The sequence below is a fragment of the Ambystoma mexicanum genome, chromosome 8, assembly GCF_040938575.1.
Source record: "Ambystoma mexicanum isolate Mex_15411 chromosome 8, UKY_AmexF1_1, whole genome shotgun sequence".
NCBI lineage: Eukaryota > Metazoa > Chordata > Amphibia > Caudata > Ambystomatidae > Ambystoma > Ambystoma mexicanum.
In genome coordinates, this window is record NC_090929.1 from 138,371,844 (window position 1) to 138,398,047 (window position 26,204).

Sequence of the window (26,204 nt, forward strand, 5' to 3'; positions counted from 1 at the left end):
TAGGACTACATATCCCTGGATTCCAAGAAAGGAAACGGCCCTGGAAGACCGTCTAATACATGGGTTTGGGAAACTTGAGAACCTTGGTTTCTGACCTTCTGCAGCTTCCGACATCGCTTCGATAATGCAAGTACGGAGCTTGGCCAGATATAGCAAAGGCTGCGAGAGGAATACCTGCACATCAAAAGAGCACTTTTCTTAATTGGATTTAGTCATAACAGTTCAGGTTCAAGTTCTGCTGTATTCTCCGAAAGCAAGGTGCTACTGTGCGCCGTTCCTAGATCCAGTGTGGAGATCAGACCTTATCCCTGTTTCAGCCAGACACGTTTAATGATAGAGCATACCACAGTCCCCAAGTACCTCGCCAGGAAGCGATAGACAAGAGGGCAAGACTGCAACTTTTGGCTCTCCAAATGCTTTGGACTACAACTTCCATCAACCCCAGCCAGCATTGTCAGAAAAGGAGGGATCCTGGGAGTCATAGTCCAAAACATCTGCAGACCCCTGCAATAGGGGCACGAGGGCAGATCTCTGGAGTACACCCCGAGGTCCCAATGACCTCTGTGAGGAAGCTCCCTATCAAATTTAAAGTATCTCGTTTTAGGACACTGCAGATTTTACACAGCAACTCATGCAAGAATATGGAATTCAAGACTAATTGCGTTATGGAGCTGCATGATAGTGTGCGCAGACACTGAGAATCATTCATTGTCCTAATTTATTTATTTGAGAACACAATTTATTCCCGTTTTCAGAAATAGTATAAAGTGTTTGATGGACACGGGAGCCTGCAACACCTCTGTAAAATCCTGTAAATAATTGTCTGATTGCCTAGTTGTGACATCACTACTGACCTGTATTAAGAGAATGAGTCACACTTGCTCTGTAATTACTACGATTCAATTGTGACGTCAGTATGCCTGCTGCTTCAGCCAGCACAGAGCAGAATTCCAGCTGTCACAACAGCACTTAAAGCTGTGACAAGCTTTTCAAATTCCTTTCTTTTAAAATCGCGCTCTGTGTCACTTTAAAGCCATTAACTGATAAGCAACTGCTTATGGTAATATGTTTATTTAATGTAGAGCTGGAGTTGAACATATGAGAGCAGGAATGTGCATATCATTCCTTTTTTTAAAGCACACAATGAAAACGTTTTTAGATGCGTTTTCTTAAACTGCTTAAACTATTTTTCTGCAACACAGAAGCTGAAATGGAGTTATTTTTAACCCAAGCAGATTATAAATGGATTACAGTGGAATATCTCTTACATTACTTTAAGCAAGAGGCAAGGTATTAAAGAGAGTGACAGAGCGTGTCTATGGCGGCAACCATGGCGCTAGTAGTGCCATGGTTGCCGCTGGTATTTTACCGATTCCGCCATGGTGAATGGTGGAATTACCGCTCCATTCCAAGGTTGGCGGGGCGGTAATTCCCCATTCACCATTGGCCCTTCCCCATTCCCATTTTTGCCCCCATACGGCTCAATAGAAATGGGGAAGGCGGTAGTTACGGTACCACAAATTGCAGTACCGTAAATACCTGCAAGGTCCCTTTGCGGGTCCAATCCTTAACGGCTGGTAAAAACAAGCCGTTAAGGTAGGGACCCGCAAAGGGACCTTGTAATCAGGCAGAAAAGGGTTAACGGCGACACCACCTTTTACAGCGCCGTTAACCCCTTAGCGCCTGGGTCGTAATGACCCCCTATGTGTTATAAGACATAAAATATCCCATTCCGTACGTAAAAAAGATATTGAAAGTCACTTTGGGGTTCCATTACCCGATAAAAGAACTCCTCTGTGACTTGCAAGTTCCTCATAATGTGCGGTAAAGTTTACTTTATCCCATATATATATAATCAGTCAATACAGGGCAGAAGAATTGTGAATTCCATGCAAACTACTTTGAATGCCTGATGTGGGGAAGGGGACAGGCCAGTTTATGGTTGGGTGGGTGGCCACAGTGAAGGAAGGCCATAGGCCAAGGCAGGCATGGGATGGGGCAAGAGGAATTCCATTCATCGGAGAGTTCAAAGTGTTTATTTCACCCCCAGATCTGTATAGTTCAACCAAGTTCTATCATACCAGGAGGCTAGATCAGGGCCAGCATGCTAGTCTTGGAAGCAAAACAACGCAAAGCAGCATGGGTTTGCAACCCGGTCCTGCACTTAGAGGCTGGACTCCAGCATGGATCATGATGTAAGAACCCAATTCAATTATACCTTTCCTGTGAGTCCTCGTGGACTGAGGAAACTATTTCTTACCAACTTTACATTTTGTGTCAAGCATTCTATATACCTGCCTGTATGCAGCGAGCGGGGGGACGAGGGGGTTACAACAACGTCGAAATACTGTAGACACCTCAGTGCAAGAAAATATTGTAATTGTTTATTTGTAAAATGCTTATACACAACTGAAGTGCTTCATAGTGCTTCAAGGCGGCAAGGGAACAAGGGAATAAACTCATCATTCTTAGGCCTTGAAGATTCTGAATGATCTAAAATATATGACAATTACTCACTGGCCCACGCTGCTGCCACTCTAACACAAGTGGGGAAGGCCGACACCACAAAGAAAACCAATAAATAACATTAAATCTGATTAATGAAAAATATTACAATGTGGGTTATTTTCTCCGTTCAGCACTATGAACCCCATAGATATCCCCTTATGATTGTAACCCACAATTAAGCATTATCTTAAACATAGAAGGTATGGAAAATGAAATGTTTTTACCGTCACCACCACATTAACAATGATGTCCTTTCATCCTAAATTTTAGTCCAGAAGACATGTATCAACTTTCAGAAGCCATAGGACAACATAGCATATTCATTCAAATGCTGCTTACCCTTGAAGCCACAAGTTGGAGTTCAGGCACTACAGCTGTGTGGACCAGGTTTCCGTTCACGACTAACCGGATTTCAATTGAGTCTGTCGTAAAGGCCAGGATATACGGGAAAGCGCAAACTGCAAAACAGATACACATTGTTATGACTGTATGGATTTGACATGTTTCAGTTCTATACATTTTGAAGTGAAAAGCTACTTTTAATTAGTTGTGTTATAGTATAGGATACTTTTTATACCAACAAATAATACAAAAATTAACTATATCACAAAGTCTCATAGAATTAACACTTAAAATACACTTAAAATACAATTTAAAAGCTACGTTTTAAAAATCGTGTAAAATAGCAATGCTTTGCCGGCCCATAAGAAAGGAAACAATTTTGGACCTGTGCATGCCTATTGTAGAGTTTCCATGAACAGCTTACAAACAGTTGTTGGGATGCATGTCCAGACCACTGCCCCTCCTAGACGATTTAGATTGGGAAACATATATTAGAATATGGAAATGAGCATGGGACGGTGTAGGGGGAGGAGTGTGTGTCATGCGTAGGAATAATTGGCGGGAGTAGGAAACCATAAAGAGGAAAGCTCATTAGTAAATGTCGCAATTGAATTACGTAGGATATAGTATGCTCATGTACACAACAGTCATAACACAAACTAACACCGCATTTACGAGTAGGCCTGAATCCTTGCAGGCCATGTTTTCACAGAAACGCAGAACAACAATGTCTATTCCCCCACCTCACCATTGCATCCCGATTCCCAGGCATGGTAAACAACACACATATGCCCCCAGAACTGTTCGGCCTTTGAACTAATTAGGTAGGTTTGTGTTCAGCCGAAGAAGTGAAGGGCTGCAGTTCAGTACCAAGGTCGTATTCCTGAGAACGAAGGCATAGGTCTTGGGATGCCAAAACATGAACCAAGATTTAAGACACTAGTGCCCCCAGAGTGATGGTTAATGTATTTGAACTACCAGATGTGCAGGGAAATGGGCTCTAAATCCTTCGCGGACAGGATTGATTAGTGGGACACTAAGTTCCCTCTTGGGGAGGGGGAACGGATAAAGAGGAAAAGAGAATGACATGACCTATCGTTTGTGCCAGGGAGAGCTAAGAACGATGCCCAAATAGTGGGGAGGGCATGATGGGGGCGCCAACGTGTCTGGGATGAGAAAAGGGCTGCCGGCAAGGACCATGCTGACCTCAAAGAGTCCCACTGAGTTCACATTGATAACCAGGTACATTTCACAGGATAAAAGGTACGGTGGTGCCATTTGATGTTAACCAATTACTTCACAGCATTCCATGATGGACGAGGACGCTACCCATGTGTGGTGAAGATGAGCAAGAAGACAACAGAACAAATTGGAGAATGGGATATATGTAATCATTAGACTGTATACAGGCGGTAGCCAATGAGGGTGGGGGATAAACACTGTATATCGATTACGTCATGAGTGACGATTTGTGTGCTCATAACCTGAATCCTGTACGGAAGACGTCAGAGTGCTCTGTGGCAGTGGACTTATAATACACTGTCACCTTTTTTCTTTTGTATACAAAATAAAACTCTCTTCTTTCTCAAAAGAGGGTGCAGCTAGTCTTTTTCTGTAGCGGGTTGTATTTTCTCGGTCTGATCACTGGGAGTTGCCCTATGCAGTTCACATGCGTTTGAGCAAACAGCTGCACAAGGCCCTTCTTCAAGTGGAGGACACTGATTTGGCTGAACATGTCGACTTAGATGTAAAAGGTGGAAGGACGGAGGCAGGTGCAGGACAGCTTGCAGTTCTTGTGGTGCAAGGGACCCTATTAATGGGCCCCCAAAATGACCTAATGGCTGTATGTATTTATGGGTGGCAGGAATAAAAAATACTAAACTACCGCAGCACATTTTGCGGAATGCCTAAATGATTTTGTGTTACGCCACTGAACATAGAATGAAGAAAAACAAGGTTAGGTGTGGGAGCTGGCTATAATGTAACTGACAAATTAGTAAGTGCTGCAAAGGGAGAGACATTGGACTTCGTTATGAGATTGGCGGTAACCGTCGGTGCGACCGGCTCGTTGCCACCAACTCTGTAACACCGGATCCGGCGCCTGACTTCCCGGTGCCACTGGGACATTACAAGTCCCGGCGGCGCAGGAAGCCAAGAGCCGGATTTTGTAACTTCCCACTCCCAATAGGACTCTATGGGAGTGGGGAGACGGAAGCGCTGTGCAAAGAATCTGCCTAAGGGGGCCACTGCGCCCGGCTGTGTCAGACCTGTTGGCGCAGCTGCCCCGGCAGGCAGACTCATAGTGTGGTGGTCCGGAAACAAGGGTGCCGGTAAGCTTAACGGCACCCTTGTTTCTGGACCTCCACACTTGTAATTAAGCCCATTATTTGTTATTATGCATTGTTGTTAAATGGTTGTCAGCACAACCAAGTGCTACAACCATTAGAGAGTATACGCTTGAGTTTGGCTGTTGAAGCATAGAAGAACAAGGTTTGGGGGCCGCTTGCTGTAATGTAACATTGAAAACAAACATCTGTTGCACCGAGAGACATTATTTACTGTTATTCATTGGTGGTCAGCTTAGCCAAGTGCTTAAACTATGGAGAGTATAATGGTTTGGAGAAGTGATGGGGTGAGAATGCAAGATTGTTTTATGGCTGCCTTGGAGATAACAATAGGAGCATGCTTTGAAAACTGAGCGGGCTTTGTCTGTATGGTATTGCTTAAAAACAGCAGTATGTGATATCCGGTCCCCTTGTGCTGTCATACAACAATGTGGCACAAACAAAAGCTTCCTTAAGTGCAGCTGTTCTGGAGCTAAATGGCCCATTATTTTTAAATCGCAGATGCATCAACATAACATGCTTCTGAAATTGCCTTGAAGAATAAAAAACAAAACATTTAATAGAGTGGGTTCTGCACTGAATAAATGTTTTCCGACAGGCGGAAATTTCCTTCAATGTGTGTGATGAATCAGGGATGAGTCATTGTGGACTGAAGACGGGTGTTTTGTCTAGGCTTTGTATTGTTTAGTAGGGCCTTTATTCCACAGGATTTGGTCAATTACATAATTAGATGTACACGGTCAGATGCCTGCTGTATTATTTTGCATCAAAAATGTCCACCATAGCCTTGTAGACTGAGGAAGGGGTAATTATCATGTGATAACAGCCCACCACCAAGTTATGGGCCGAGGCGAAGCAGAGGGCAATAAGGTGGGGAAGGGTCATTATCCCAAGAGGTGGTGAAGAAACTAATTTTACTTTAATAGTGGGTGAAGTAAATAGGCAAATGAGTTAGAAAATTAAATGTGGGATTATTGTTTTAATATAGAAATAACATAGTAATCCTCATAAATTAAGCATTTTAATTGAAAACCTGGTTGAACTGAAAAAGCTTTAACACGAGCATGCATTTGGTGTCATGTAAAAGTAAACAGTTTCTCTAGCGAAAGCATTTTCCCATGTTTTATTCTCCTCTTTCGTTTGTTAAGTAGGATGCAGCAATAAAGAAATTTCCTCTCAATGAAGAATTGTCTTGTTGAAAGAAATCTTGCCTGGATATTGCATTGTTTTTTCTATTTTTTATTACTTGTATTGGTTTATTTAAACCTTTACAAAATATACAAATGAGATAATACAAAACACAGTTAAACATTTCATAAATACATTACATTAAAAACATTAAATTAGTCACAATTCCAGAATTAGCCAATTTTACAAACACACTAAAAATATCTCAAAACCGTTAACATTAGCGGTACTGATTTGCCATGCATAATTCTCAACCAAAACAGGTCCAGGAATACCAGATCTATGTCTGGGACAAACCTACTGAAGTACTCTATTCTTTGCACTCTCAGGATTGGGCAATAGAACAACAAATGAGGCAATTTTTCAACTTCAGCATCGTTCAGACAAAACCTACAAGACTCTTTATTATCCTCTGGCATTCCTCTTGTGTTTAAAATCTCATTTGTTAAGAGTACATTGAGTCTAAAATGCATTAAATTGTTTCTTTTGTCTTTGTTCGGAAACCATTGTAAATCTCGTTCCATCGTACCAGGCTCCTTATGGCTAGAGATCATCTGGGTATATAAACATGTGCTTAAAATCTTCCCCATTGTATTTGCCCAATCCCTTATTCTTAAAATCTTTTTCACCTTTACGGGGTTATCAAGGAGTAATTGTAGTGATACTCCAGCTATATTCAGAGTCTGGTCGCATTCTGCGTGTAAGTCATAAATAAAGCCATTTCCAAGACTACCTACTTTCACCTCCTTGCTCATTAAGTGATAAATAGCACTATCGGAGTTACCATACAGTTTCCGCATCAAGTTCAATCGTTTCCACACAACTATACTTTGTATGGATTGCAATCCTAGTTATATCGAAGAACTGCAAACGGTACTCATTTAGGTTTAATGGTACATCACCGTATCAGGGCCTCATAGTACTCCAGCTCATGCAGAATCCAATTGGGAAAAAGCTCTACACAATAGCACAGTTTTGGCAAGATCTTAGCAGTGTAATACTTAACTGCCGGGAGAGTCGAAAACCTGCATGTTTGTTATCCACATCTCTTAAATGAATTGCCAGGTTGGTCACCTTTTCTTTCAGATAATGGGATAGCCCAAATACACCACATTGGAATTCGTTTCAAGTTTTAGTGCCCCAAGAAACAGATTAGTTTTATCCTTTTTGGGCTGCCTGGCTGGTGTTGCACATCTTCAGTATGACAGTTTTAGCTGGATATATTTTTTGCTTATTTTTAGACATGCATAGATCAAATGTGTCAAATAGTCTTTGCAAGCTAATCGGGGTATGATCCACAAAAACAGAATCATCTGTTTAGGCAATCCATGCAATTTAAATCCCACCAATTTTAGGAGCTACAAAAGAGGCTTTTAGAAGCCACTTCCCCACATCTGCCACATAGAGATTAAATAGCAAAGATGCATCCTTCTCTTAAACGATTAGTGGTTCTAATCGGTCTGCTAGGAAGGCCTTCCGCATTAAGCATGACCTGAATTTTTGACTCAGCTTGCAGATGTATCAAAATACTAATTAGGTCCCTTGGCATACCCATCTGATCCAGTTTGACCCACAGCCTCCGACACAATCAAAGGCCAAGGATAAGTCCATGGCGGCCACATAGACTGGCATAGAGTTAGATTCCCATGCCACACTTTGCATGCTACACATTAGTAGCCCTCCAATGTCAGTCCCCACCGCCATCCAATATATTATGCTCCACACACCATACTTCAATATGTTCCAGTAATATGGAGGAATACATCTTACAATCCGCATCCATAATAGCAATAGCTCTATAGTTTACAGGATTACTTCTCAGTCCTTTTTTGTGTTTTGCATATGAAAGATTCCAAATTTCCAGTGTTTAAAGATGTCATAATATCGGAAAAAATATATACAGCATTTTAGACCACAGGTCAACATTTTCCCTTAACAGCGTATTGGGTAATTGGTTGGGGCTCCTTGCTCTGGAGGGGCTAGCTTTCGATATTAGCCTACTTATCATTTCAGCAGAGAAGTTGAGGGACCACTGTTGATCTGTAATCTCTTGTAGATTCCAGATTTCAGATACATTACAGTAGATGGCCGTAAAGTTTCTTACCCAGGTCTGTGCTGGGATGGGAATTGAAAATGAGGCATACTGTCTATTTTCTAACTGATTTATCAGGAACCAGACGCCTATAGAAGTCTTATCAGTTAGAGCCACCAGCATAGCCTCACCATCATTTTGATACAACTGATGTCTATACGATATTACCCAGTTTTCTTGGGCTTGTTTCAATGTACGTATCATTTTCTGGGCCAATGCCTCATCCTTAGTAGCTTTCTTTACATCCCAAATCTTTTCACAGGTTTCTCACGTTTTTGCTTGTACTTTAGGATCTAACATATGTCTGTGTGTAATCCACTTTCTGTTTGAAGCAGGGATATTGCGACTTGACTTTAATTTAGACGTCATGTATTTCAGATGCTCTTGAATATGGATTATCGAGCATTTACTTATTTTTGTTTCCAGAGTAGAACATTCGAACTCACGTAGCATTAGCATATTGAATTGATAATTATTTAGCTTGTTCCATCGCAAGCGATTACCTCTAATATTCACATCGACACATACATTTGCTGCGTGTACATTATTCCCCAACATCTTCCATTTGAAAGTCAGACTTAGAATTGCATGGACGCTATCATCATTTAAGTGAACGTTGAAGTTACTAGTCCTATCAACCATCATTTCACTCAAAAATAAATATATAATCAATAGTAGATGAGGAGCCCCTGGCTGACCATGTGGCCTCGTCCCTTCCTATTTTGCACAAACCCCAGTTTTCAAGTGTCTCACACCATTTTGCTCCATGAAGCCTTTTACGCGTTTTGGATCCCTTCAGAGGAACCGTATCTTTTTGCATTCCCACTGGGAGCATGCGCAAATCAATGTCAGTTACAACCTTGGAATTGCATTCTGCATTGAAGGCCCCTACAAATATGATTTGGCCTCACAGTTTTAGTACCAACCATTCTTCCATATTAGGATTAAGATGAGCAAGCGTTTTGTGTAGGTTGTTACTAGGATTCCAATAGATATTAATTAGCAACAAAGGACAAGTGCATACAGAAGAATCTACATTGAGTGATACTGCTAGGATGCATTTAGTTATCCTCCTTTTGTCCAGTTTATGAAATCCCATACCATTTTTGGTTGCTATAGAGAGTCCCCCTACTGGCCTCCCCCTAGTGCCCTGAACTGCTACCAGACTACAGATTCCATAACCACCTATCTACAGGTTTACAACATTCCATGTTTCTGCAGAAAGATAACATGGAAAGAGCGCAAAAGATTACATAGCCTCTTATTCGTAGAGAGGCAGGCAGAGCCCTGAATATGCCAGGACATAAATGCTATAGAGTCATCTGAGCTAAAGTTGTTATTTTAGATCTTTTAGTTGGAATATCGATTCCTTCAAGGTTAAGCCAACCAGCACCAATTCGCATTATCTGAAATAAATGTATTTTCTTTAGGACTGACTGTCTCATAATTATCACCCAAATTCATTCGAAAGTAAAGCCTATTATCATCCTTATACTGTAATTCAGAGAAAGGGAAAAGATCATACCCAAATTTGTATAGGCTCTCACCTTCGTTCACCAGCAGATCATAAACGAGCGTAGAAGGTATGACCAGCCTCACAAAGTCATAATGCAGTGAATGAATAACATCCACAAGCTCAATATCTTTGGAATATATTAGTCTGACTCCTGGTATCTCACTAAACAGGCATAGTATTTTCATTCGATTAAGCGAGTCTGGACCACCATAATCATACATAAAGTTTAGAATCAGACTCATTTCCTCAGGGTATATAGCATGTATAGGGTCTCTTGGGGTGCCTAGATCTTTTTCTCTATCTGAAGAAGTCTTCACCCTAGGCACTGTATTTATTCCAACAGATTCCACTACCTTCTGCAGTGCAGCATAGTTAACAATTACTGGACCAGATAAACCATTTGGGTTAAAATGGTTCTTCGGGGAATCCCCAGAGAAAATTGTGTTTTGTCAGGAATAATAGGGTGAGGAATCCGAACTAACTCAACACCCAGATCATCTATTCTGCTCACAGTGCACCCTTTCCTCTGTGGCTCTTATCTCAGTCCTTGAGCCTTTGGGTTATCCATATTGTTCAATGGCAAGTTTTATATTCGTGGAACATTAAGCTCTCCAGTAGATTCTTTCCAGTTCCTCATTGCGTCTAATGTTTCACGCTCAGTCTGCCCCGTATCTAGTTCTCCCTCGCTTTATCCTCTTTAATGATGTTTCTAATCATCACACAAAGTTCCTTTTCTGTCGCTGAAAATATTTGTAGGTAGCCCAGGTGAGAAAGGTAGGACCGCCTCCTGTTGCTCGTCAGCAGGATTGATCCTGCACACTAAAAAAGGGGAAGCAATTTTATTCTCTAAGGGCTGTGGGTGGGGTAAAGAATCAGTCAAACTCATTCCGCCACCTAGTCAGCTAACAGCCAACAGCAATCAGTGGTGCACTCTGCTGGTGCACGCACGCTGGTGCGTGTTCGTGGCCACTATATTTAAGGGTGCACGCCCAAAAAGGGCGTGTGGCCAAAAACACAGGTCAATTATATTCCACAATGTCTCCACGATGATGCAAAATGAACTTCTAGAGGAGAAGAGAAAGATGTGTGCAAAGTTATAACCTCAGAAGGTCCCATTCTGTAAGGATCCTGATTATTTGCCTCTCTGCATACTTCCTTTGCACAGTCAAGATTCGTGGGCTGTTTCCACTGATAGAACGCCACTAGGCAGACAACAACACTCAATGGAGCACTCCACTGGTGCACGTGGCTGCTATTTTTAAGGGTTCTCGCCCAAAGTTGAACACGACATCCTGCGGCCCAAACAATCAGGCTTTAGAAGAGCTCATAGTATAGATTCTACCCTTCTTGAGCTCAAGACCAATATACTGCAGTCTATGACAGAAAGCAAGACCACCATGCTGACGCTACTGAATCCCTCTGCCACTTTTGAATTTATGGATCACTCTATTTTGGCATAAGGATTACGGGTGTCTGTGCACTTTTCTGGTCCAGCCATTGAATGGGTAAAATCATTCCTGGCAGATCGTAGGGCAAGGGTGTTTTCTGAGGATGTTAGGACTGAGGAGTTCATTGTTTCTTGCGGGGTCCCACAAGGCTCATGCGTGTCACCCACTCTTTTTAATATCTTCATGCTCCCTTTATTCGAGCAATTAGATGAAAATGGAGTGGTCTACGCTAATTATGCAGATGATAGGCAGTGCCTTATTCCCCTAACAGGGGATTACGTTCTGGACTCTGCCTCCCTGAGCTCTATGTAAAAACATTTTCACAAATGGATTCAAGCAAATAAGCTCATCCTCAACAGTTCCAAGACAGAACTTATGATGCTAGGCAATGCCATTCAGCAGAAGAAGCTCGATCCACAGTATCTTTCTTTCAGAATTGCAGACTGCAATATTGTCACTCAACACAAGGTTATGACACTTGGGGTGATTTTCGATCAAGAACGGTCTATCAACAGTTAGGTTAATGGTCTTGTGTCTAGTACTTGTTACCACCTGAAACTCTTGGCTCAGCTACAGTCTTTTTTTTTATCGGCTAATCGCACCATAGCAGCACGAGCGATTATAGGAGCCAAATTAGATTATTTTTCCAGTCTTCTGCTGGGAATCTCCAAACACGTCAATACCCGTCTACAAGTGATTCAAAATAACGCAGTGTGTATTGTGGCAGGTTTGCAAAGGAGAGAACACATCACAACTGCCAGGATAGCCATATTTCTCTAAGATTAAGTAAAGGAGTGAATAATTGTGAGAGCCAGTCCCTGGGGAGTGATTCTGGTGTGAGTGAGGTCTGGAAACAGTTCAAGCGGATGTCTGGAATAATGAGGTCGCAGGGTGGTATGTCAGTGTTGTTGAAAGGAGAAGAGGTGATTAGTGAGGATGGGGATAAGGCGAATTTGTTGGGGGAGTATTTTGCGGGGGTTCACAGTTCGAGGAACTTCCCAGAAGAGGTGAGGATACGGATGGGTGTGGTAGAGGAGGAGACGCGAGAGGTGGTGGCAAATGTTGGGCCTTGGGAGGAGCAATTTGAGGTTTCATTTTCGATGGTGGAGTTGAATGGAGCGATTCGGAAGGGGAAGTGGTCTAGCCCTGGGGTGGATGGAGTTATGTATGTATTTTTAGAGAAGTTGCCTGAGGAATGTAAGTTAGAGGTATTAGCGCTGTTCAATGAGATCTGGAAGAATGGAGTTTTGCCGAAGTTGTGGAAAAGAGCGATTGTAGTGGCAATTTTGAAGGGTGGCAAGGTTCCTACAGAGTGTAAGTCATATAGACCAATTGCGTTGACTGTTGTGCTGTGTAAGGTCATGGAACAGATGGTGGTTGAGCGATTGGGATTTTATTTGGAGTCGAATGGATGTTTCAGTGACTTTCAGAGTGGGTTCAGGAGAAATCGGTCAGTGGCTGATCCATTAGTGAGATTAGTGACTGGGGTGGAGGAGGCATTATGTGATGGAGAGTTGGTGGGAGCGTTCTTTTTGGATTTGGAGAAGGCGTATGATATGGTGTGGAAGGGAGGGTTGTTAGTGAGATTGTTGGAGATGGGTGTGAAGGGAAGAATGTTTCGGTGGATCAAAGCATTTTTGGCAGATAGGACCTTTCAGGTGAGAGTGAGGGGGGTGCTGTCTGAAGTTTGGAAGATGGAAAATGGGACGCCGCAGGGGAGTGTGATTAGTGCGATGCTGTTTAATGCGATGGTGGATGGGCTGATTCGGGCTTTGGCGGGAATTGGGTGTCAGGTGGATTTCTTCGCGGATGATGGTGTGGTCTGGGTAAGAGGGCGGTGTTTGTTGTTGGTACAGAGACGGTTGCAAGCTGCAATAGTACGCATGGAGGAGTGGTGTGGGAAATGGGGTTTCTCGGTGTCTGTGGATAAGAGTGTGTGTATGGTGTTCTCAAGGAAAAGAGTGCACCAGGAGTTGAATTTGGTTTTGAAAGGTGTGAGGGTGAAGAGCGTGGAAGAGTTTCGGTACTTGGGTGTGATTCTGGATAGAAAGTTGAATTGGAATGTGCAAGAGGATAGTGTGGTGGATAAATGTAAACGCAGGCTGAATTTGTTGCGGGCGGTGACTGGGGAAGGTTGGGGTGCGCAACAGAAGTGTTTACGAATGTTATATAAGGGGTTGATTTTGAGTGTGATGGATTTTGGGTGCTAGGTGTCAGTGGGTTATACGTCGAGTCAGAAGTTGCGGTTAGATAGAGTACAGGCGAGGGCATTGAGAGTGTGTTCGGGTGTGATGAGGTCCTCTCCAGTGAATGCGGTTCAGGTGCTTGTGGGAGAGATGCCATTGGGGTTGAGGAGGGATGCGTTAAATATGAGATGGTGGGTGAAGTGCAGTGCGAAGAGTGTGGCTCATCCGGTGCGTGAATGTTTGAAGTACAATTGGAGGTTTGACTATTACAGGGATCGGTGGAGGAGAAAGGGGGGCACTTTTGGGTTTCACATGTGGGAGAAGGGAGTGCAGTGGGGTGTGGGTGATTTAATGATTGTGACAGATACGGATTTGGAGAGAAGGCCGAGGTGGATGATGAGATCTCCAAAGGTGTGTTTGGAGTTGGCGAATGTGGTATCGAAGAAGAGAGGTATGCGGGGTGAGATCAAAGCTTTGGGTCAGGAGTATGTGGCAGGAAAGGAAGGATACAAGGTGTTTACGGATGGTTCAAAGGATCCTGTGTCTGGGAGAGTGGGAATGGCGTATTATCTAGAAAGCATTGGGGAGTATAAAATAGGACGACTGACGAATGATGTGTCTATTTGTACGGCTGAGTTGGTGGCGATTGCATTGGTGATTGATAGGGTGTGTGAGTTGGGGTATGAGAAAGTGGTGGTGTTCTCAGATTCATTGAGTGGGTTACAGGCGATTGTGGCAGGGGATGGTGATAGGAAGGATGTGATTTTGGACATTAGGATGAAGATTGATCGGTGTGAGCGCGGAGGTATGGATTTGGAGTTGGCGTGGGTTCCCAGTCACAGTGGCATTTTGGGAAATGAGTTGGTGGATCTGGCGGCGGGTGAGGATATGAGGAGGGGAGCGATTGATGTGAGGTTGCCTTTGAGTGTGGATGAGGTGAAGGCTGTGATGGTAAGACGGGTCCTGGATGAGTGGCAGGAGAGGTGGGTGAGTGGGGTGAAGGGCAGGTGGATGTTCGGTGTTCGTGGGAAAGTGTCGGTGAAGGTGGATGCAGGGAGTTCAGAATGGAGGAGGGGGGAGGAGGTGATGCTGAATCGGTTGAGGATCGGTCATGTGGGGCTGAATGACTGTCTATTTTGAATAGGGAAGCGTGAATCAAGGGACTGTGCGGTGTGTGGGGTGCCTGAAACGGTGGGACATTTTTTGATTAGGTGTGAGAGACATGTTGCAGAGAGAGAATTGATGAGGGTTCGGTTGACTGCGTTGGGTGTGGCTGAGCTGAGTGGGAGGACTTTGCTGGGAGGTGATGGGGAGAGAGGCAGGAGGAGGAGTAGTGTGATGTTGGATTTTGTGAGGCAGACGGGGAGGTGGGAGGAGTTGTGAGCTTGGATGGAGTCAAGTGGTGATTGGTGGGAGCGGTGCACATCATCCTATAGGATGGGGAAGCGCCTGCGTGGGTCCGCCCACGCATTCAATAATTAAGAAGAAGAAGAAGAAGAATCTGGCCGTTTGTGGCCATTCAGGACCTAAGGCAGTAAGTAGAGGGGTATTGCACGCTGTGCTTTCTTGGGCATGGTTTTCTACATGCTTTGGCTCCCCATGACACTGTGGAAGGCTCAAGGTCTGCCCGTAAGTACTTGACATAAATGAGGAAACCAGAACATTTGAGTTTTTATTGATCGCTTTTCTTGGTGATTTTGCAAACTTGGCAAATTCACATTTCTGACATAAAACCCCTCCAAATATTCATGGGGGCCTTGGGAAGTAAGCATAAGGGTTTTGCCACATGTGTTTTCCTGGGCATGGCTTCAATGTGTGCAGGCCCACCATGCAATGAGTAATTTCCAGACATACCCCCCTTGCACAAGAACACTTTGTCTCCAGCTATTTCTCCTCTTGGTGCTTCGCCCCATAGAATACAGTTGAGTCCCACAATAAATGTGGTCCTATTGTACACATAGCTCCTCTGCCATTTCCGTCTCATGCCTTCCTGTGCATCTTATCTATCCCTCAACCTCATCCCAACTATCTATCCAACTCTGAACCTCCCTACCACTAATGAATGTTATACTCTTCCTTTGCGTCTCTCACAGGCAAAGTGCTTGGAAGCCATAAACTATGGCAGGAGGCTGTATAAAAATGCCAGATAATTAACATAAAATATATGCTGAAAAGGAGAGGCAAAAGACTGCAACCGTGGGGAACTTCACGTGTGTTTTGGGATCATGATCTGAAGGGGGCATGGGTGTTGTTTCAGTCTTGTCAGTGATCAATGAAATGGATCTTTTTAATACAATGGGCCTCATTACGAGTTTGGAGGTAGCCATGCCGTTTTTAGCGGCATGGCTGCCCCCAAACCTGGGGTCGGGTCCCGCAATAGGGGATTTACCAGGCCATTCCGACCTTGGAGGGCCCGGAAATTCCCTTTCACGGGACCCGCACCCGGTACATCCCCATTCTCATTTGAGCCCTCATAGGGCTCAATGGTAATGGGAAGGATGCTAACAACACGCCCGTTAATGACGGGCCCGTTGTTAGCATCCTGTTCTGCTAGCGGGTCCCGCTCTGCACGTCTGGTCTAGCCAGGCGTACAGAGGGGTACCCGCTGCAGAACTCGCTATGTGGCAGCCCGCTATGAACGGTGCCGGTCCCTTACCGGCACAGTTCAAACCGTGGCCACCAAAGTTGTAATGAGGCCCAATGTCCTCTGGTTATTTCAGTAAGACCTCACATCTGATGGTACAGAATGTGGAGGAGATGCCCAGTAAGATGAGTGGACTAGATAAGTAGGCTTCTGTATTGTACTTTAGTAAGGCCCATATAGAGCATATTGTGGATTTGATTCCTCTCATTGGTCTGACTCCATGTTGTGACTCATTGAGGAGGCAGTTTCCTTTAAAACTGTTTGTGGATCAGTTGGTAGTTAAAGTTCTCCAAAATGATAGTGGGGAAAGGTGTATTGGAGATTAGTTGGTAGTTTGCTCGGTCGGTGGGATCAATCAGATGTGGATTTTTTTCGGTGAAGCTTGACAAAGACTGTTTTGAAGATGTAAGGTATGAAGACAACTTCATGTTCCAGAGACACTGTTTGGACACTAGCATTGACTGTGGTTAGGCAGCCTTGAATTGAGAAGTGGCAAAAATCTATCCGTACTAGAGGAGGTGGTTTCCGCTCTGCGGTATCCAAGGCTGGGATTGGTGGTGTTGAGCTTTTCCTATCAAGATGGTCCTGAATTTTGTTGCTGAAGTGTACTGCAGTGGAATTTCAGATCTCTTGAGATGGCATGGTGCTGAATTACAGTCTGTAGGCTTTTTGAATGTGTGTACGATTTTGAACACTTCCTTCTGGCCGTGTTGCACCAAATATATTTGGTTTACATAATGAGCTGTTTTGCTTCAGCGGTTTACTCTTTGTAGAGTTTTCAGAGGAAAGTCAATTTGTCTGTTGGCAGATACATTTTGCTCTGAATTTTTTCATGATTGTCAGCCTTCCATGCCTTTATAGAAGGGTAAAGAACAAATGCAAATCAGGGTTGAAACGGCCCCGGGACCTTGCACCCAATCAGCTCAAAGTGGACCAGTATCCATATTGGATCTCATTGCCATTTTCTTGTTCTTCAAGTAAGTCAAGTAATATCATATTATTATTGATGTAATTTTAGACAAGGTGCACATTAAATTGAGTATCTGCTATTGTATAGTTGTTTTCATTTAATGCTCAATATGTATGCCGGTCTCAATAATGCATGTGATGTCTTCAAAGCATCCATCAGGAGTGCTGCAAAAGATGTGATGGCACTTCATAATTAAATAAACAATGGAAGGGAAAGAAACTAGAGAAAGGGATGCCTACCATCCCTAAACATAAGACTGGAGCTCACGTCTCTTGATGCAGAAGTAAAAAGGCAGGAAAAACCTGTGCTATGTGTGTCTTTCTCTTTCGGTCTATGGAGGTTTTTGTTTAAGGAAAAGCCTTCTGGAACAAGGTCAGAGCATCACAGGGTAACACAAGGGCAGCTGTATTTAATAGTGCTTCTCTCCGTTTTTTTTTACCTCAATAAAGAACAAAAAGGGTGCCATTATACCAACTTTTGTGTCATCTGGCGCTGGAGGCATTAGTCTCCAAAATCAAACACAACAGTTTTATAAGGAGAATTAACATTGTGGGGTGGACACCAAATTCTCAGCATATGGTGATGATGTGTTGTTATATGTAGATAATTCTGCCGACACTACAGGAAATTGGTGAAAATTCCAATGTTTTCATATTCGAGATGCTTTCTGAGATGGAATGCTTTCCCTTTAATATTTATTGCACCATGGAGGCTTTTGCAAATAGCAGGACACACTGGTGTAATATTTCCATCAAATAGATAAGGATACCTTCATGATAGACCATGCAAGTACAATCAGGCTTAATAATAAAAACATTTTGGATGGCTTTTTCGAAAAAAGAAGATGATGTCCCTGATGGGGATGACTCGAGGATATTAAAATATGCAAAGTCTACTTGTACTCCTGCTCCCTAGAACTCTTTTTAAACAAACTGAGAAAGCCCTGATAGTCATTCTCTGGAAAAGGTGGCAGTTCCCTGACCAGTAACAAAAGATAACATTTTTGCACCCTTGCTATTTAATATATATTTGGCAGACCTACATGAAATGCTGAATATGATAAATACCTGCTCCCCTAAAATGGCGATTGTCGTCAATATGTTTGTCCTATGCAGACAACATTGTGCTGCTCGAACATAAGAGTGAATGTTGGAAAGTCCATCTTCGTGTATTTTGGATTCATTGACAACACATAGGATACTCACCATGACTGGCATGATCGAGCGTACAGAGTTATATTGTTAGTTGGGCTTGCACATAGCACCAAAGAGGGGTTTTGAAGCGGTGGCTATTGATAAGAAGAGGAAGTCTATTATGCCTGGCTGACTAATTGGAAAGTTGACCCATGGGTGGGTCGGTTTTAGCATGAAAGGTACAATGCTGGCTTATAAAGATATTTGTGAGGTATGGGCTTGAATCTGTTTACTCAGATGCCCAGAACTGGGTATGGCTAACAGTGATAGAGGAAAGGCAATGGAAACAGCTGTTGGGGTTGCCTATGTGCATTCCTATGGCCGCCAAAAGATCAGAGCTTGGATTGACCTTGTTGATTGGACAGGTTAGAGGTAAAAGGGCACTCTTCTACCTCAAAGCTAAGAAATCTCCAGCCTGTGCCGTTCTTGATGTATTGGGAAAACCTATGGGCACTCGTATCCTGAATGAGTTTAAGATGGAGAAAAATTTGTTATCGAGAAGATAGGATGGTCACCTGATGGGCAGAACGTGAAGTAATTCTCCAACATGAACTCCATAAGAAATTTCTGGTTTACGACTGGAGTACGAATTATGATCACCTGGGAAATTAAAACAGTATTTCCATTTAATAAATTACATCATCAATTTTTGAGGATGTAGGGCTATTTTATGATGTTCCCGGATCCTGAACTCAGGTGCTATGTGTTGTTGCTTCCTTTGGGTCGACTCCTGACATTGTGTCATGATCACAGCAAGGAGCCTTAGAGTTAGCCCTAAAAAGAATTGGACATCTGCCTATCACTGTTGGATAATGGGACAGCAACACAGTGTAGCGGGTACGTTACAATAGTCACTTCCTGACTCCACAACATGTCTGCTCTAATTGTTCTCCTGTAGTTCAGAGCAGGTCTAGTGTTTAGCACTCCAGTGATATATGAGCCCCTCCCAGCGTGTGTTCCGAGCTTCGCGTTGTGTCTTTCATGCTAACGCTTACCGTTGCCCAGCTACTTCAGTCAACTTGAATACAACCATAGTTTTCCGCACGGACCACAGTTACATTGTTGCAGTTTACATTTCATAATTGTCCTAGTCCGCCAATAGAGATTCCTTTGAAACACTTAAACTCTGTCACGGCGAGTTATTCGCAGTCCGCGTTCCTTCGTTCCTGTCAGGCAGTCGGGCTGCGAGCGGTAGCTGTGTGAAGCCTTCCGTGCTCAGGAATAGCTGCGGCCAGTTTCAGTCACTGCAGGTAGTCCCATAGATGTTAGTTTATCAGCTGTTCTTGTTAGTTTGTTTTCGAGCGTTTGGCTTGTAGAATCTCCACACACAATTCGTAGTGAATAGTTTTCTCCATGCTTTCATTTTTTGTATGTTACAAGGCTAATAAAAAGAAGCGCCTTTGCCGGTGCATTGCATTTTAGATTCTTTCATCTTTTCCTAGTCACTCTGTGTATTAGGTTAGGAGCTCTATCAGTCATTTGTATATCCTAGCTCCACTTTAGCTGCACTCTCACTCCTCCCCCACCACCAGGCATTGTCACGTGAAAACATTTTAGGAAGGTTTTACTTAGGTTCCCTTTCTTGTCTCTTCTGTCACTTAGGAATTTTAAGTCAGGGCTAATAGTAATTCCACCCTTGGGTGTTAGGCAATTGTTTTCCAAGCCTCAATTTGTTGTTAAGAGTTATAACCCTAACCCAATTACTTAGTTCAGAATTCTACTCTCCACTTCAGCAACACCGCCTCATCGTGATTCTTCAGAACTAGAGCCCCTGCACAGATGCAGGATGGAGAGCTAACTACAAAAATACATTAGGTAAGATACTAGTGTAAAAGAGTTTTAGCAAGGAATCAGAAATTAAGACAGTGCTGTAGTTAAAGTTTGTTTGCGCTCACACTAGGAAAATATTGTGTATTAATAGGTTAACGCTTTCACTGAAGAAGTTGTAGATTGATGAACATCGCTAGCTGAGAAGAGTCATTGACTTTGTTCCTTGTGCGTGTTCCCGCAGAGTTAAGGTAAGCGTTACAGAACGCGAAGCCGTGCTGAAACATACTCTGCCTGGACACCATGGGAACTCCAGAGGTTGATCAGTTGGTTCAATTATTGGGGGAATTGAGGGCTGAGGTTCATGCCGCTCGTTCCGAGACTAATGCCCTGAGGAAGGAGTTAGTGGGGAACAGAGAAAGAACAGAGGAACTAGCCCGCCAACTCCTACAAACTCAAGCTGGACAGGTTCCCTTGCCCTTGGGTAATCCGCAAGCATCAGCTCCCACTGCACCATCAGTCCCTGTTCAAGTGGTTGTCCCGGGAAATATTGCCTTGGCTCCTCCGGAGCGTTTTACGGGAGATCCAAAAAAGTTTGCAGTATTTTTTAATCAATGCAGATTACATTTCTTATGTAGGCCAGGAGTTTTCCCTACTGATCAATCCAAGGTGGCATTAGTATTATCATATTTGGGGGGATATGCTGCTGACTGGTCCATACCCCTTGTCAACAGAGATGATCCAGTGTTGAGGAATTTTCAGGAATTTCAACAGGAACTGGAAAAACCTTTCGCTCGCCACACTCAAGGGCAAGCCTTAGATAATGAATTGTTATCACTTCGACAAGGTACTCAAGATCTGCTGACATATGTGGGAACCTTTAATCGGTTGGTGGCCGAAACCAACTGGCCTTCGGAGAAAAGAATCACCCTGTTTTACCGTGGGTTGAGGAGTGAATTAAAGGATGTCTTAACACAGGTGGTCAATCCACCAGAGGGTATCACGGAATTCATAGATTTGACCATCCAGTTAGATCATTGCCAATAAGATCGAAGGACTGATTGTGCTCGCCCTGAAGGTCGGGCATATTTTGTTCGCCCTAGGGAATCTGTTGGTCGATCGTCGTCAGAGACTCATCCTGAACCCATGCAGTTGGGTGGCATACGTGGTCCTATATCCCAGGCTGAAAGAGATAAGAGGCGTCAACAGCAGATATGTTTATACTGCTGTAAGGCTGGCCACTTCCTGAAGGACTGTCCAGTGAAACCTTCGAGAAAACCTTTCGGAGGAATCAGTCAAGAGAAGAAAGATCAGAGTCTGGAAAACTTAAGTGCCCAACAAGTATAGAGGTCAGCTTGTCGAGCGTGAAGAAGGTTTCGGTGACCTCACACTTTGTGTTCCCGATTATTCTGTTTAGTCAGCAACTGCCCATGAAGAGATTTGCGTTAAACGCTTATATTGACAGTGGCGCAATTGGCAACTATATGGATTTACAGTTGGCTGGCAAGTTGGAAATTTCCTTAACGGAAAAGTTGGAAGCCGAGAATGTTTCCGGGGTGGATGGCACTCTCTTAGTGTCAGGCCCTGTAACACAGTGCATCAACGATCTGATCATGCTCTGCCAGGGAGGACACAAGGAGGGAATTTCCTTTGACCTTATTCAAGCACCACAGTTCCAGATCATCTTGGGAATTCCCTGGTTGGAAAAACACAATCCTGTTATTGATTGGTGTTCAAGGACCTTGACCTTCAGTTCAGGATGCAAGAGAACTTGTAGCCTATTAGAGAATTCAGTGAAAACGGAAAAACCCGAGAGAACTACAGAAATAACCTTAGGTCTTCTTGGTTCTTTGCCATCAGAGTATCGGAAGTTCCAGGATGTTTTTCAAGAAGAAAAGCAAGCAGAAGTTCTACCTCCTCACAGACCATATGATTGCCAAATCGATCTTGTTCCTGGAGCTCAGCTTCCTTGCAATCGTATATATGCACTAACGGAAAAAGAAAACTCTCATCTGAGAACCTACCTCGACCAGTACCTGGCGAATGGTTTCATCAGACCGTCCAAGTCCCCAGCAGCGTCACATCTGTTCTTCGTGCCTAAAAAGGAAGGGAATTTAAGAACCTGCATAGATTATCGGACTCTAAATCAAATCACAGTCAAAAACTACTACCCCCTGCCTCTCATCTCCACACTACTGGACCAAGTGAAAAGAGCCCAAATCTTCACTAAGCTTGATCTCCGAGGAGCATATCACCTTATCTGAATAAAAGAAGGAGATGAATGGAAAACGGCCTTCTGCACACGCTACAGACTCTTCTAATATCAGGTGATGCCCTTTGGGCTATGTAATGCACCAGCAGCTTTTCAGTCGTTCATGAATGACATCTTCCGTAAACTCTTGGACATCTTTGTGGTGGTCTATGTGGATGATATTTTGATCTTCTCAGCTAATCCTCGAGAACATGTTAATCATGTAACTTCAGTTCTTCAAATACTCAGAGAAAACTCCTTGTACGTGAAATTGGAGAAATGTCAGTTTCATGTTTCTGAGGTCGATTTTTTGGGATTCGTATTATCGTCACAAGGAGTGAAAATGGACAATAGGAAGGTTGATGCAATTCTGTCCTGGACAGCTCCCACATCAGTTAAGGGAGTTCAAAGTTTTTTGGGGTTCGCAAACTTCTACCAACGATTTGTGTAAGACTTTTCTCGACTGGTCCATCCCATCACATCCCTGCTTCGAAAGAACAAGACCATAGCTTGGACAAAAGAGGCTGAAGAGGCATTCCAGAAATTGAAGGAGAGAATTACTACCGCTCCAGTCTTACAACATCCTAGACCTGATCTTCCCTTTGTGGTGGAAACTGATACGTCAAGTGTGGCCATGGGTGCGGTTCTGTCTCAGCGTGATCCAGTGTCTCAAGAGTCGCATCCAGTGGCATTTTGGTCAAAGAAGTTTTCCACGGCAGAGCTCAATTATACAGTCACAGACAAGGAGTTGTTGGCAATCAAAGGCGCATTGAAGGAGTGGAGACATTATCTGCTTGGGGCTAGGCACACCGTCACCATTTTCACTGACCACCGGAATTTGCAGTATTTACGTTCTGCTAAAGCACAATCTTTGCGACAGTTAAGGTGGGCCCTCTTCTTTGCGGAATATGACTTTGTTATCACCTTTCGGCCTGGGATTCATAATGGTAAGGCTGACGCTCTGTCCCGAATCGGCAAGGGAGAAGAAGCTTACATTGCATCCACTCCCGTGGAAATAATTGCAGGTGAGAAGATGCTGGGAGTCATGAACCCCACATATTCCTTGTTTGAAGAAGTGAAAGATGAAATCAAAGCGAGCATGAGCCCAAAGGAATTGCAGGAATGGGAATCAGTGAACGAGCATGATAGGGTGCTGGATTGCATGCCATTTTATCAAGGGCGTTTCTATTTGCCAACTTGTAAATTACAAGATCAAGTAATTGAAAGTTACCACTGTGCCTTGTTGGAAGGTCACCCCGGAGTTACCAGAACCTTGGAAAAAGTTAAGAGATCGTATTGGTGGCCTACCTGGCGAAAAGATGTGATTCAATTCATCAAAAACTGTGGAATTTGTGCTCAAAATAAATCTAAAAAAATGAAACCTGCTGGTTTTCTCAAACTGTTGGACGTGCCACCACTTCCTTGGCACACTCTCTCTTTAGACTTCATCACCGATCCACCCAAAAGCAATGGATTTGACACTATATTGGTAGTAGTAGGTCTTTTTTCGAAGATGGCGCACTCTGTGGCCTTAAAAGGGGTCCCTACGGCAACAGTCCTGGCAAAGACATTTGTGGAAAACATTGTAAGGCTACATGGCTTCCCCTCCATTGTGATTTCCGATCGGGGAAGCCAATTTGTTTCTGAGTTTTGGAAGAAATGTTGCAAAATAGCCAAGATTGATGTGCGCTTGTCAACCAGTTACCACCCACAAACGGATGGACAAACCGAGCGCACAAATCAAACATTAGAACAATACCTCAGGTGTATGCTCCACCAGACAGAAAATACTTGGTCCGAGATTGGCAAGGGAGAAGAATCTGGGGTAGCTGAATATGCCTACAATAATTCCGTCGATTCATCCACTGGATTGAGTCAATTTTTCACGCTATATGGTCGGCATCCTCGAACCTCAGTTTATGATCCGCTGGAAGCATTGGAAATGCCAGCAGTAGAGACCTTGCACACAATATAGTCAGTGCAGTTGCAAGAGCAAGAGAACAGTTGTTTTTAGCAAAAACTTCTCAAAAGAAGTTTGCAGATCGCAAGCGAAAGGATGCTCCGGAATACAAGGTGGGGGATTCAGTTTGGTTAGCCACTAAGAATCTAGCTTTAAAAGGATCTCGGAAGTTCCTTCCAAAATTTCTGGGACCCTTCACTATCGAGAAGATCAACCCAGTGGCTATGAAATTGACACTCCCAAAAAGACATGAAAATCCACTCAGTGTTCCATGTGTCCTTGTTGAAGGCCGTCAATCCCCATACCTGTGTCCAAAAACCTCCGGCTCCAATCATGGTGGAAAATGATCAGCCCGAGTTTGAGGTCAAGGCTATCCTGGAATCCAAATTGGTTCGCAAGAAATTGTATTACTTGGTGGACTGGAAGGGTTATGGGCCGCAGGATAGAACTTGGGAACCTCTTGAGAATATTCATGCACCCAGATTGATAAAGGCTTTCCATCAGAATCACCCAAGCAAACCAGGAGGGGAGTGTTTCCCCCTAGGAGGGTCCTTTGGGGGGAATACTTTCATGATCACAGCAAGGAGCCTTAGAGTTACCCCTAAAAAGAATTGGACATCTGCCTATCACTGTTGGATGATGGGACAGCAACACAGTGTAGTGGGTAGGTTACAATATTCACTTCCTGACTCCACAACATGGCTGCTCTAATTGTTCTCGTGTAGTTCAGAGCAGGTCTAGTGTTTAGCACTCCAGTGATATATGAGCCCCTCCCAGCGTGTGTTCTGAGCTTCGCGTCGTGTCTTTCATGCTAATGCTTACCGTGCCCAGCTACTTCAGTCAACTTGAATACAACCATAGTTTTCCGCACGGACCACAGTTACATTGTTGCAGTTTACATTTCATAATTATCTTAGTCCGGCAATAGAGATTCCTTTGAAACACTTAAACTCTGTCACGGCGAGTTATTCGCAGTCCGCGTTCCTTCGTTCCTATCAGGCAGTCGGGCGGCGAGCGGTAGCTGTGTGAAGCCTTCGCGCTCAGGAATAGCTGCGGCCAGTTTCAGTCACTGCAGGTATTCCCATAGATGTTAGCTTATCAGCTGTTCTTGTTAGTTTGTTTTCAAGCGTTTGGCATGTAGAATCTCCACACGCAATTCAGAGTGAAAGGTTTTCTCCATGCTTTCATTTTGTATACGTTACAAGGCTAATAAAAAGAAGCGCCTTTGCCAATGCATTGCATTTTAGATTCTTTCATCTTTTCCTAGTTACTCTGTGTATTAAGTTAGGAACTCTATCAGTCATTTGTATATCTTAGCTCCACTTTAGCTGTACTCTCATTCCTCCCCCACCACCAGGCATTGTCCTGTGAAAACATTTTAGGAAGGTTTTACTTAGGTTCCCTTTCTTGTCTCTTCTGTCACTTAGGAATTTTAAGTCAGGGCTAATAGTAATTCCACCCTTGGGTTTTAGCCAATTGTTTTCCAAGCCTCAATTCGTTGTTAAGAGTTATAACATTAACCCAATTACTTAGTGCAGAATTCTACTCTCCACTTCAGTAACACCACCTCATCGTGATTCTACAGGACTAGAGCCCCTGCACAGATGCAGGATGGAGAGCTAACTACAAAAATACATTAGGTAAGATACTAGTGTAAAAGAGTTTTAGCAAGGAATCAGAAATTAAGACAGTGCTCTAGTTAAAGTTTGTTTGCACTCACACTAGGAAAATATTGTGTATTAATAGGTTAACGCTTTCAATGAAGAAGTTGTAGATTGATGAACATCGCTAGCT

The 26,204-nt window shown here is 43.5% G+C and overlaps 1 protein-coding gene across 4 annotated transcripts in view; it reads right to left on the reverse strand.

Moving 5' to 3' along the window:
* GARNL3 (GTPase activating Rap/RanGAP domain like 3) overlaps positions 1-26,204 on the reverse strand; it is a 1,295,083-nt gene that overhangs the window by 172,495 nt on the left and 1,096,384 nt on the right. For all 4 annotated transcript variants that reach the window (XM_069609500.1, XM_069609499.1, XM_069609501.1 and 1 more), the window contains one exon: positions 2,848-2,966. In XM_069609500.1, coding sequence (XP_069465601.1) covers positions 2,848-2,966 — 119 coding nt within the window. The remainder of the gene's footprint in view (positions 1-2,847; positions 2,967-26,204) is intronic.